Below are 14,714 nucleotides of genomic sequence, written 5' to 3' on the forward strand. Positions count from 1 at the left end.
AAGCTCATTTTACTAATCTCAGCAAGATGAATGGATAACCCTCCCCAATGCGGGATTGAAAGCTGTGCCCTGCGGGACACACGCCTATCTCTGAAGCGGGTGCTCAACCACTGAGCTATTTTAAAGCCAGCCGCATCCGCTCCCCCGCTGCTTGAGCCCTTACCCTGCGACTGCTCTCGGCGCCCAGAACCTCATAGTTTTCGCCTGCTGCTTGGGGAGCTGGGGGGTCGCTACCGCGTCTCTCTACCTCGGTCCATTCCGTCCTGCCATGCCCCAGCGTGGGCCACGCAGCCCTCCGACTCCCTGCACCTCTCTCATGGTAGCTGGATTCCTTGTTCTTTCTGCTGGCTGGGGGGTCCTTCTTCGCTGTTTCCTGGGTCCCGACGGTGGAGAGGGCAGCCGCGGGAAAAGCGGCTATTTGAAAATCGTTGGTGACGCTCCCCCAGCTCCCATGATGTGCAAGTGGGCTGCCCCAGGGGAAGCGTCGTCCTATATCCCCCCTTCCTCTTTTCCTGTTGTTCTTGGAAGGGGGGCGGGGGCCTCAGGGCGTTTCGCCTGGCGGCGCTTCTCGCTGGCGAGAACAAGTTCCGTTACTTGTTGGGCTCTGGCGGCCATTATGGGGCCGGCCCTCGAGCCGCCTTCGGGGGCGGCCTTTGCTATACACAATGTATGACTTATATCGGAGTCATTATTCGGATGTCCTGTGACCAGACTGTTATAAGAGCACAACCGTGATACAATGTTTGCTAACAATATACAGCTGTGTTTTAATTTTACTGAAAATGTATTAGAGTTTTGCAAAAATGTGGGATGGACACCAGGAAGTTGCAGACAGTCTCAACCCAGGCGGGTGTGGCCCGGTAGCTCCTGCTTGCCTTTGAACAACCTTGGGGCCCCAAAACTGAGTTTAACGCTTCATTTCTTTTTGTATTCTCCTGGCCAACGTTTTAGTTTCGCAGTGATTGTGATGCAGGAAAAACATATTCATTCCCCCGTCATCCGATTGATTACCTGGAGTTTATCTGATTGATATCCTTGCCGTGTGAATCCCTTTTGTCAGATGTCTGTGCCCCTTTTGCTGGAAGGAAGGAGGTGTCTGTTGCATTCCCAGGCATACCACTATTGACTATGCACAGTTTGGAAACGATGGATGCCACTCTGCTTACTTTTGCAAGCGTTACGATAAAAATGCTTTATTCTGTACTACTGTGGAGTTTGTACAATAAGAAACCTGATTGTTTATACGATTGGCTGTTTACTGTTGCTTTATCTCCTTTTACCGTTCCTACTTTTTCAGACTGTCTACCCCCAGATTGAGAATAGAAGACTGCTGAGACTCATGAGTATTTATGGTACCTTTTCGTTGACCTTGTTGCTCCCAGTCATTTAGACTCTCAATCTTTCCCAGTACCTACTATCTACACCTCTGACATTAATCCAAGCAATCTGCACTATAGGCTCTTTTGGTAAGAGATAGCCAGTGACGGTACAAGTGTGCATGAGAGGCATAGCTACATTAATGTGCTCACAAGTGAAGTACCAGCCTCTCAAAGTAGTGTATTGACAAGTAGCTGTTTATCCTCTGAGGACCTTTCAGGTTATTTGCAGGTTGCGGATGAGGGAAAGCCTAAACACTAGTAGTGGTGGAGTCCCTATAAAGGAAACTTTATCTTCTTCCAAAACATATTGGGACAATTCAATTTTAATACAGATGTTTGAAAATCTAAACTTTTATGCATCTACAAATGGTCATTTTTTAGCAAAATCTAAACTCCCATTAACTACCGCATAGACCTTAAGGGCAGTGTACTATTCCATTGTCATTCATTTATTCAAGCTAGTCACTCTGTTTACATGCAATGAGCTCATCCTAAACAACTTTTCCATACCTCCGCTGATGGATACAACTCTTAATCGCACCCACGCCTCAATTACATACATTTACATGCCATGCTTGTCTCCGAATGGCTCTCAGATGAACCCTGCTGAACCTTCAACATAGATTGAGCGCAGTCCATACTGTTCTGGTCTACCGCTTGCCGATCCACAGTGTTGTGCTCCTTTGGTGGAAGTGCAGTGCTGCCTTCAACAAACTCATTTAATAGCATCTGCCATCTGCCCCGTGTTTGGAGTCACGTAAGCAAAATTCCTCATATATGAAGCCATGGTGGAAATGGGGCATGGTAGAAGCCTGGCTGCTCTACCTGTCTGAGAAAGTTCTGCTTCAAAAAAAGGACAGCAAGCATCTGTCAGCTGAGTATTAGTAAGCAGAGGGGTCTTTACCCCAAGCTAATAAAAAGGTGAGAGTAGGTCAGTGAACTGAGAGCATTTCCCACAAAATAGTATGCGAGTGATAACTGAAGTAATCAATTCCAGACGTAGCATATGCTGTCAAGTAGATTTTATTGTAGAGAAGACAGCTTAACAACCACTCCAGTCGGATGTCATACAATCTGACAACCGCCCTGTATAGAACCTAAGTGGCCAAGAATGCAGGAACATTCCGAGACCACGGAACAGCAAAGGAACACTACAATAACCTCTTCCAAATCTGTATATCCCCAGACTTATTTTGTTACCAGTTTGGCCACTTTATGGTTACTGCTCAACTGCTTACTTCAAAGGTGCATGTGATTCTATTTAAAGATGTTTTTTGTAGACTACCTCTATGTTAAGACAGTCAGTGATTTTGCTGTAAGATGGAAAAACTAACCTGCAAAATTTGTGCACAATGAATCGAAAGTATGTTTTTTGTTTGCAGCTGCTGTTTAAGCTCATAATTAGCCATCTAGCTAATTTCACTTCTACACCTGATGTGTATAATATGATAACGGAACAGCTGAAGAAGACTTACTTTAATATCCTCATCAAACACGAGAAGCTGGCAAAGTGAGTACTTCCAAAAAACGTTTGTAACCATGATTACCTACTTTACAGTGGACTTGTCTCACTGAGATTCAGATTCTAGGGCACTGTGTTTTCCAGAAATGGATGCTAAATCTAAATCTCTCCAATATTGTCTGGTCTTCTTCCGCACAATATGATGGTAAGCAGTTTTATTAAATGGGAATAAGTGTACTGAAAAACTGATTCATGAGTACCTCTTTTTTTTGCTCCTGGTTACAGGGTTGTTGAAGCCCTCTGGCATATTTTCTTTCTTAAAAGACTGAAGCAGCACAACATTGAAAATGAAAAAGAATAAATCTAGATCCAACATTTTGCTATTTGTATTCTCTCTTGTACAATTTCTATTTTTGCATTGCTGGATCCTCACTCTGAGTCATGAACTTAAAATATTTATGCTTATGCGCAGCAACTCTGAACACTTTCTTCATATATTCGAGTAAAACTGTAGTTGGAGGTAGACACCTCATTGATAAACAGTGGTGGCACTACCTCCAATATCAAGGCAGAACAGCTCTTCCAGCATTTTTAAAAAGGCCTGAAGACCTAATTGCAGCACCTAGCTGAAAATGTCTTCAACAGTAGCATAAATAAGCTTTTACTATCGCTCTTTGTTAGGGAAAATTTCAGGGAAAAGGTGCCTCTCAGGTCACAGAGTCAGAGACCCATAGAGTGCACTGTTTCTTTAAGAATCCAGCAGCATGCCTGTCCCAGCAAGCACTGTAGTGGCAGTTTGGCTCACAGCCACTCTTATGTTCTTTTCTGCTGGTGCTAAGAGGATCTCAGAACACTTTGGGGATTTATTATCCAGTTTTTAGGTCTCGCTGAGCCAGCGCATGCGCTGCTCTGCAAGACATTTAGTTAGTGGCTTTTCAAAGTGCTACCACAATCTTTCCCTGGCCTCAAGCTTGCGGTCACAAGTGCGTGCATGTGCACAGCTGCCATGTGGCTTTCATGGCTCATTAAGCCTTGCTCTCCCAAGCGCCTCGCTCTGCCCCTCCCCCACCACCGAGCGCGTCCCTGCCATCACTTTCGCGGCTGCGCGGCCACGTTACTTTCACGGTCGCGCGGCCAATGCTTGTTCACTGGAGATGTTTGTTGTCCTGCAACAAAAGGGAGCCTGAATGAACACTCAATTTAATGTATCTTATCTACTTCAAACACGGGCCCTTCTTTTCATCACGCTTCAATGTGGCATTTTGCAGAGGCAAGTGATATAACTAAAACAATATAGAGACGGAAAATGAATTAAACAACTTTTTGAAATTTTATAAACTCACACGTTAGGCTGCTCTGCACTGTACATGCGCAAAACACGTTCCTTGCACAGATCATCACGAGACTTGTAATTGTCCAGAGTCAGTTGTGGTGGCTCACACTACATGTTTATCTACATAGCGATCACGCTGCACACTACCATAGAGTGACTGCTTCCTGTGTGTATGTGCTGATGATGGCTCCCGCACCCTCTCATTGGAGGTTTGAAGACCTGAACCCTAGCGTTCTAAGTGCTTCCAGGACACACACGCCATTAGCGCCCTGGTAACCTCATCCCTCTCTCATTCACTCTCTCTCTTTCCCTCCATAACAAAGCTTCCCTTCTCATTCGCTCTCTCTCTTTGTCTCGCGCTCTTTCTCCATATCTCCCCCTCCCATTCTACTGCCTCTGCTCTCAACTTTCTGTCTCCTACTCTGCCTCGGCCCGTTGCCCTCACCTCTCTCTAAGCCTCAGCCTCTTTCTTCTCTCCTTCTCCCTTTTTTACTTCCACCTGGTTGCTCTCTCTTCTTTCCTGTATTTTCTCTCTGCCTGTCGTGCCTTTTCTTCCTATCTACACCTTTATTTTACCATTTCTCTATCTCATCCTTTCTTTATGCTTCCTGCTCCTCTTTCCCTCTGTCTTCTCTCTATGTTGCCTCTTCCACCTCCCTGTCCCGAATTCAAAATGTCTTTCTCTGCCCCCGTGTCTGCCGTGCCTGACAAAGGAGCCTATCATCGTCCAAACCTTTGGGCCTCTTAAAACTGCAAATAATAAGTACACTATTTAATATATTTATTATAACCCTGCGGAGATACATCGCTGTATTGTAGTGCTGCTCTGCACTGCACATGCGTATAACACGTTCCTTGCACAGATCATCACGAGACTTTTTTTGTGATTGTCCAGAGTCAGTTGTGGTGGCTCACACTACATGTTTATCTGCATAGCGATCACCCTGCACACTACCATAGAGTGACTGCTTCATGTGTGTATGTGCTAATGATGGCTCCTGCACCCTCTCATTGCCTCAGCTTCTTTCTTCTCTCCTTCTCCCTTTTTTACTTCCACCTGGTTTCTCCCTCTTCTTTCCTGTATTCTCTGTCTGCCTGTTGTGCCTTTTCCACCCATCTCCACCTTTCTTTTACCATTTCTCTATCTCATCCTTTCTTTATGCTTCCCTGATCATCTTTCCCTCTGCCTTCTCTCTATCTTGCCTCTTCCACTTCCCTCCCTGTCCCCAATTCAAAATGTTTTTCTCTGCCCCCGTGTCTGCCGGGCCTGACAAAGGAGCCTATCACCACCCAAACCTTTAGGCCTCTTAAAGCTGCAAATAATAAGTGCACTATTTAATTTATTTATAAAGACCCTGCGGAGGTACATCGCTGTATCGTAAACAAGCATTGGCGTAGCCAATAGGTCTCGCCTTTGGGACCTTTATAAGTATTTAGTTCTGCAGCACAATATCCTTAGTGCAACAACATCAACTGTTGCACGGCTAACCACTTAATAGGTCCCAAAGGCGAGACTTATTGGCTATGCCAATGCTTGTTCTTCAAGATGTATGTCAGTATTTAGGTTTTAGCTTGTTCTTTTGATATTTTCTTTTTTTTGTTTTTCTTGTTATTAACCAACAAAAGTCAACGTTACAGGGTACTGAAATTGAGTACATGCTTCGAGTCTGGAGCGTACATGGATACAAGCATACAAATGACACTGAGTAACAACAAAAACTATGGCGTAAGTTGGTCGTCTGTAACCGGGTCCAAGGGGGGAGCACAGATACATCCGCGATAGTTATTCCATTTGTTCCCTATGGAGAACCATTTTTTGAGACACCCACAGGAGACCTATACAGTTTTTCTCTGAACATGCACCAGTCCATGTCGTTTTTCCAGGAGTACACCTTGGGCGGCTCCTTTGCTCCCCATAGCTGCGCTACGTTCCATTTAGCTATCATTTGGTCAAGCGTAGCCCATATCTTATCTCTACTGTTAAGGTCCGTGGGCTCCCAAAGTTTCAAGAGGCATCTCTTGGCCTCCAGCCGTATATCAACTCCTAACACCCGACTCATACATTCGAGCACTCGTGACCAATAGGACTGGACAAGGGGGCACTCCCAAATTATGTGCATAAATGAACCAAGCTGCCCACATCCACGCCTGCAGTCACCACCCTCCATCCTTCACATTTTGTCCAATGTTGGTCCAGAGACATATACCCTGTGGAGGATCTTTAGCTGGACCAAACGTAATCCAGAAGAGATGGCAGCCTCCTGCCACTCCTCATCATCTATCTCCAGCCCATCTCCCTCCCAGCGCTGTCTTAGGGAGTGTCAGGGGATCCGGTGTGTTGTTAACCAGCTTTTTGTATGTCAATGAGATAGCCCCGTCCGGTAAGTAACCATCTAAGAAGCGTCCGACAGGGAGGCGTCTTTTGGTAGATTCGACTGTAGTGCGTGTCTAACTTCCAGGTAGCGAAAGAACTCTGAGTTCATGGCTCTGTTGCAAATCGGCAAACAACATCGATAATTTCTTCAGCATCAGTTTTCTTTATTTTTATCATGCGATGGTCTTTCTGTGGAAATTCCTAACCCTTTACTTGTTCCAAGAATTATCATTCCAGCTGGTGACCCGGTTCAAGACCAATTTGAACCTCTGCAACTCCTTCCAAAGCCTCCTGTGTTTCCAGTTCCAGCAGCCCCCTGGCACTCTCTACCACCACAAAGTTCTTTGATGATGCCTAGAAGAACATTTATGTCACCTGGACCGTTTAGACCTCAAACAACCTCCCCTATTCATCAAGAGTCTCCAAGGGGTAGTCCCGAGAGGCAAAAAAAGAGAGAATCGCCATTTTCTTTCTCTGACATAGAGTGGGGTGGGGGTAATTCCTCTGACTCCTTTACTTCTAACATTCCAATATTTCTTGTTGCATCACCCATAAGAACTTGATTGGTTGATTACGTTCTAATGTTTCTAGACGTACTGATAAGCGGAGCCACAAAGCTTAATATACAGATGGAAGCTCCCCAAACAACAGTATCTTATTTATGATAGAAACGTTGAAAATCAGAGCCTCTCCAAGACCTATGTAAAGATGTGGTCCAGGCAGTGGGTTTAAAACTGAAGAAAAAGATTTATTTCAGACAGCACAGTCCAAACAGCTGTACATGAAGCCTTCTCCATAACTTCTGTTGCATGGAACGTAGAACACAAAGCCCCATAGTAACAGATTACAGAAGGAGTATCAAGAATAAACAATGTACAAAATGAACTCTTAAAGAAACATGAACAAGCTTTAGAGAATATAACACATCTCATCGCTGTAAAAGAAGAAAAACAAAAGAAACAGAAATTACACAAAATCTCTAAATTTAACAGGAGGATTGGTAACTCGCCCACTAGTCTTAACTCTGGATGCCACAGAACTATTATCTGATAAGTTTTGAGAAGGGTCCCTCGCACATAAATCATCAGGATGAGCTGAGTGATTGGTTCCTGTACAACTCGAATCATAATGACATTCCAAACTTACCATCATTAGTTACAACACTATTTAGATTGACTTTAACAACTCTGCGAACAGGTCCAAACTTGAAGGAGCCTTTAGCAACAATTCCAGGTTTAAGTATTCTTACAAGATCACTAACAACAATCCCAGGAATTCTAACTTTCAACTTGGAATCATGATACTTCATTTGTTCTTGGTGTTTTTTAACTCCTAGAGAGGTACTGTGACATTCATCAGAAACAGGACCGCTCAATCTCATTTTTAACCACCAAGGACACAACTTGCACACTGGTTCTCTCCCTCTCAAAAGACGGAATGGACTAAGCTCAGTGACAGAATGGGGAGTGATCCTGTACATCCACAGTCTTTCACGTGCAACCTCTTTCCACTCGCTACCAGACTTCCTAGCCCACTATATACACTCCTTAAGTACGCAATTAAACCTTTCTACTTGACCATTTGCTTGTGGTTTATAAAGGGAAGTAGTAATATGTCTGACCCACACAAACGAAGAAAATCTTCCATCTCCTGGGATTTCAACTGTACCCCATTATCCGTGATAAGAACTTCAGGGCTCCCTTCACGTGCAAAACCTTCTCTAAGAAACTCTCTGATGATCTGAGAAGTGGCATGAGAAACAAACTTAACTTCGGGTGATTTAGAGTGGTAATCAACTAATACCAGGGCAAAACGGACATCTTGTGGTAAACAGTAAAATGGACCCGATAAGTCAAAAGCTAGCTTCTGCCAGGGATTCTTTGGCCAAGATACAAATATCAAAGGCGCAGGATGAGTTTTCAACATTTTATCACTAGTAATACACCTAGGGCAATCCCTGACTATTCTTTCGACCATCTTGTCCATGCTGGGCCAATCTCTTCATAGATGACATCCCAAGATGACTCTCGTGAGCAAGCCTGAAAATTTCATTTTGCATAGATTCAGGAGGAACACATTTACCACTCTTAAAGATAAAATCACTCTCAATTTCCAATTCATTAGACACTTGCTGAAATGATCTCAATTCAGCAGGAACAAGACTGACCTTAGGCCATCCTTTTAAAATGTACTGTTTCAAAAGGTTCCAGTTTTGATCTTCCACAACACTTCCTTTCCATGCATCTTCAGTTATGACAGAAAATTAATTTGCAACAAAATCTCCTAAGGATGCAACAAACTCAACATCATCATTCACAATTTTGTTTTCTTCAGCAGGACAAGGTAAACGGGAAAGACAACCAGCAGTCACGTTGTATCTACCGGTAACATACTCTACAGAAAAGTTATATTCTTGTAATCTTGACATAAGTCTGCTAATGTGTGCGGTGGGATTGCGACCTCCACCGGGTGATAAAATTGATACCAATGGTTTGTGGTCCGTTCTGAGTAGAAATATGTTTCCCCACAAAAAACTCTGAAAATGTTCAACACCCCACACACACCCCAAAAGCTCTCTCTCAATAACTGAATACTTTCCTTCTGTACTACTAAGGGTGCGGGAAGCAAACGCAACACACCATTCATCCTTTCCACTTTTTTTAGATAACACTCATCCAATACCATACTCACTGGCGTCAAAAGTGACTATGCAGTGTTTATTTACACAGAGGGTTTTAGAGTGGGTGCTTGAAGAATTTCATCTTTGATTGACTGAAAAGTGGATTGTTGTTTTTCTCCCGACAGGAACGCCACTTTTTGTCTAGTGAGTTCTCTGAGGGGTTCCATTTTAGTGGCAAAACCTTTAATGAACTTGCTGTAATATTCACATAGACCATTGAAAGACAATAATTTTTCCTTGTTGTCTGGAGCAGGAGCTTTTACAATTGCATCAACGAGGGATTTCTTAGGAACAACTCCATCTCCCGAGAGAGTATGACCCAGATATCAACAGAACCACGGAACATCTTACACTTGCTATCTTTTAGAGTTAACCCATGCAACTCCAAGTGCTTTTAAACTTCCATTACGTGTTCTCTATGGGATTCACGACAAGGAGAAAAAACAAGTATATCATCTTGAAAACATTTTACATATTCTTTTAAATCTCTAAAGATGTGATGCGTAGCTCGCTGAAAAACTGACGCCGCAGAGGCTAACCCGAAAGGTATCCTCTTGTATTGGAAGAGCCCTTCTGGAGTGAGGAATGCAGTGAACTCTTTAGAATCTTCAGTCAAAGGAATCTGGTGATACGCTGATCGCAGATCAAAAGTGGAGAACTCTTTTGCCCCCTCCAACATGCATACAACCTCATTTATCTTAGGTAATGGGTGACAATCAACAACCAAATTAGTATTCAGAGCTCTCAAGTCTACACATAATCTCAAACTTTTATCAGCTTTGTGAGCCAAAACAATGGGTGAAACCCACTCAGAGGACTCAATCTCCTCAATTATGTCATCTTCAATGAGATTTTGTAAAAGAAGTTTGAGATCTCCTCTTACATTAATTGGCACATTTCTCATTTTTTGTTTAACAGGTATTGCACTTTCCTTCAGTCTTATTCTATGGCTGAAATTATTGAGTTTTCCCAAATTCTTTGAAAAAACTTTGGGAAATAAATCAATAATTTGATTAATGGAATCCATTTCCTGTAGACCTTCAGTGATGACCATTACAGGATCACAGTTCCTGGGATTGAGAATAATTCCAAGACTCCACTGGTCCCTCCAACCGAGGACATCCACACCTTTTACAGCCACATACAACTTCACATACGCTACCCGCCCTTTGAAATTCATGTCAACAGCTACATAACCTTCCATGTCAATAACAGAACCATCAAAAGCCTTAGCAATAATGTCAGATTCTTTTAAATCTTGAAAACTCAGAATATCTTAGAAGGTATCCATGAAGTATTCTTTGGTAATTATGGTCCATGGTGAGCCTGAGTCTGCCATGAGATCCAAAGATAAACCTAGAACTTGTACAGAACACTTGGGTGGTTTAAAAGGCACATTGGAATTTTCTTGTTCCTTGCAATCAGTAACAGAAACAACAATGCCTCTTTCACATACATCTTCTTCACGTTCTTCATCATTCAGATAAGAAACTCTTCCTCTATTGGTGTTTCCTGTAACTGAACTCTTGCAAACTGGGGCAAAATGCCCACGCCTTCCACACTTCATGCATTCTTTACCCAAGGCAGGACACCTGGGAGATGATGCTCCATGACTTACACTACCACACCTATAACAGTGAAATTCTCTATCAACTTTTTTGAAGGTACGTTGACTACTTATGGCACCAGATGAAGCATCACATTTTCGTTGACTACCAGTGATTGTGCATCAGTTTTAACTACACAAACATCTTCGACCTTCCCTTTAGTTTCTTTATCTAGAGACTTCATCCACTTTTTGGATTGTTCCATAGCTTTGGCAGTGCTAATAACATCTTTTAAGTAAGGATCACCCATAATTCAAAATTGTTCCTGGACTTTTTTGCTCTTAGTATGAACAATGATTTGATCTCTAATCATCTCGTCGGTAATAGGGCCAAAGTTACAGTTTCTAGAAAGATAGCGCAAAGCAGTAAGAAAATCATCAAAAGACTCAATCTTCTTGAGCTCTTGTGTAGAATTTGTATCTGTTCAACGCAACACTGGACATAGGTTTAAATCTCACTTCCAAGCGGGCCATAGCATCATCAAACACATTTCTGTCTCCACCGCCATCACATTGAGGAAGTGTTCTAAAGACAACTTGTCCTTCTGAACCTAATGAATGTAAGAGAATGTTTTTCTTTCTTTCAGCAGAAAACCTTTCTCCATCAATAGCTTTTAAATAAGTTAAAAATTCTTCTCTCCATCTAGGCCACGGTATAGGTGGATCTCCTTTAGAAACTTGGAGGGAGGATCAAATTGCATGATGTCAAATTGTCCTCCTTATTAGGTTTATGGCAGTCCAAATTGTGAACAAGAAATGGACAAAATGCAATCCATGCAGTAGAAAATCTTCACATAGGCAAAATGGTATAATAGAATGAAGTAAATTTTATAAAATCAAACAAACTTACTTAGTAGTACAAGAAGAAAAAAACCCAGTTCAGATAAAAATGATGCAGTAACGATGAGTCAATCCTCCTTTAAATTAATTCCTTAGTGACCCAAAACACCGTACTCCGTGTTTCAGATATTGCCACAAAATGTGGTAGTTACTAGCGCGGCGTCACTGAAAACACACTTCCGTGTTTATTGGTTGTCAAGGTAACAGGAATCAAAAATGACCAACACGTATGTGTGTATACTTCAGACGCAACGTGCGATCAATCAGGATGTTGATGCGCAAGGAGAATTTCACACGCCAAGAATCCACGATACAAGTAACAGGTGGAGCACGTTCCACAACTTTGAAAATCAACAGGGAACGAGCGAAAGTTTTCAAATGTTACTACATTCTTTGTAAATCGAATTAAAACGAATATGAAGTACCTTGAACACGACGTGAAGTAATAGTGGTAGCGCTTGGACGCCTCAGGGCAGCAATTCGCACTTTATAAGTCTACGTTTCATTTCATTTCAATAGTTCCCAAATTCCAGAGAAGTATGTTCAAGTATTCGATATCCAGTCCATAAAGGTTAATGGGTATAAATAAAGAAGAAAAAGAAATTGAAGTTCCAAAGGTAGATAAGTTGGTTTCAGTCCTTTTTTTTTTTTTTTAAAGCAGTTTCTCACAACAAAATACACCAAAATTAAAATAAATGTAGGTTCGTGAAACTGGTCGCTCCTGTGCTGAAGTAAAATGTAGCAGGCCAGATTGAATCGTCGCCAAAATTGTAAAGATGTGGTCCAGGCAGTGGGTTTAAAAATGAAGAAAAAGATTTATTTCAGACAGCACAGTACAAACAGTTGTACATGAAGCCTTCTCCATAACTTCTGTTGCATGGAACGTAGAACACAAAGCCCCATAGCAACAGATTACAGAAGGAGTATCAAGAATAAACAATGTACAAAATGAACTCTTAAAGAAACATGAACAAGCTTTAGAGAATATAACAACCTATTCTCCCATTGGTGCCAGATTCTGCAGAGGTGGCAGAAGAAAAGTTCTTAATGACAGCGATGGTAAAGTCAGCAACACCTAGACTTTCAAAGAAGTATACACCTTCAGAACAAGACCCAATCTACCTTGGACTGACTCCGTCATAGTATCTCTGCAGTGAGAAAAAGACACGTTTCTGCACCGGAGACATCGGTTCCAGGAGATATCAAAAGTAAGAGGTTAGACGCTGTGGATTATACAGTCGGTGGACTAAACAGTCTGTGGATTAGCAGCTTTTCCCTTTCAAACAGCTAATGCCCAGTTTAGTTAAGACGATATAGCAGAGCATCAAGGGAGACGCGTGACAATGATCTTCCTAATGAGAGGAAACTAGACTTTATAGAAATTGCCCATGAAGACGGTCTCAAATCAGCGATGCAGTAGATTCAGCAGATTTAGCAGTGATACAGTTCTGCCATAGCCCCTGGACACTGCTGCCAGCTGTGCGATACATGACCCTCTGTGCCGGCACTCCTGGCCCCACACACGCCCTCCGCCCCTGAGAGCATGCTGGCCGGGGACTGGCTCAGAGACTTCCCCCAACTGCAGCTCCCCAGAATGATTCTTCGTTAGCTGCAGCAGTGATTGTTCATTCTCGAACCACCGCACTGGCGGATGTCTGTGAGGCCCCCCCTCCAGTGGTCGCCGCGCTGGAGTTGTTCAGCTCAGAGGAGCACACCAGGCTCTCCACGCAGCTGCTGAGCCTCAGAATCATTGCGGAGTCGTTGAGGCCCTGAGGAGGCATGTGCAAATTGCCGCTCGTCTCATAAAAAAGTGAGTGCAGCCTGGAGTGTGAACTCACTCTCACTCTGCTTGAGCTACACATGTGCTTTCACTGAATAGCGCTAGCGCAGGATGACAACACTGGTGCCATCCAACAAGTTACTTTCAGCGTGGCCACCGTCGCCGTTAAGTCAGCAGAGCTGGTGTTATATTAATTTGCTCGCTCTGTGACAGCCTGTTGATGTTATCTGGTACTGGGCGGGTTGTGGCGCGCCGACAGATAGTTACAGCGTCCTGATTGCACTAGTGTGCCATACTCTGCTGAGGCTTGCCAGTGCGGTGGCTCGCAAGTCAGCTGACTACTGACATTCACTTATGATATAATATATATTAAAAACAACCTACTAGGAATTATTTTCAGATATTTAGGCAGCTAGAATCAAGTCAGCTGAGAAGATCTGTGTATTGGGGGCCCTCAGTAGCATTAGCGTGCAGTGCCAGCACTGGTCACCATTTATATGTGGTAATCTGAAAGAAACACGTTAGTTAAATTCCTTACATTAGAATATCCCCAGGCTGGATCCGGAAAGATTTTCGTCAGCAATACCCTTGTGCGTCGCTAGGCGTCGTCTGCGGCTCCGCGTCCGTCGTCTGCGTCGTGATCGCAGGGATGACGTCGTCGGAGTACTTAGACGCCGCCCTCGCGCGCTGACGTCAGTTCTTCTTTTTTCCACGCCAGTAAGCGCAGAGCCAGGAAGAGCGTACCCTTTAGTCACTTTTTGACTAAACTTTTTGAACTTTTTTGGTTCCTATTTCGAGTCGACCTCGACTCCTGGTGCCGGTAGGGATGCAACACCTGTCACCGCCTGATGTCGGTCACGGATCACCACCGCAGGTGTCTCTACTCCCTTGGGGCCGACCATGATGCCGAGTCGTGCCTTGACTGCCGGGCCTTGACCTCGAAGGCTAGGCGGGAGCGGTCCCGCAAGCTGCTTGAGATCCGGCAGTCCGCTCCGTGTCGCTCAATGTCCCGGTCGAGGACGAGGTCGAGGGACCGGTCGCGGAGCCGCAGCCATCACCGCTCGCCGGGGTTGAAGTCCTCGCATTCCAGTAAGTCGAGGCACAGTAAGAAGTCGAAGAAGCGACATCGCTCTTCTGACTCCCCTCACCGGTCGCGTGACTCGGCTGAGGGTTCGGGTGGCACCACCCACGCGGCTCCGTTGGAGCTGCAAGAGTCGCATCCGGCCCCATACCCTCCGGTCCCTGGGCCCGATGCGACTC

General features: G+C 43.9%; 1 protein-coding gene across 1 annotated transcript in view; it reads left to right on the forward strand.

The window, feature by feature from the left end:
- The window catches only part of NRDC (nardilysin convertase), a 1,316,087-nt gene that overhangs the window by 1,034,320 nt on the left and 267,053 nt on the right, over positions 1-14,714 (forward strand). Inside the window, exon 21 of the mRNA XM_085602630.1 lies at positions 2,762-2,889. Within this exon, the coding sequence (XP_085458756.1) occupies positions 2,762-2,889 (128 nt within the window). The remainder of the gene's footprint in view (positions 1-2,761; positions 2,890-14,714) is intronic.

Source organism: Triturus cristatus, chromosome 4_2 (assembly GCF_964204655.1).
Source record: "Triturus cristatus chromosome 4_2, aTriCri1.1, whole genome shotgun sequence".
Classification (NCBI taxonomy): Eukaryota; Metazoa; Chordata; class Amphibia; order Caudata; family Salamandridae; genus Triturus; species Triturus cristatus.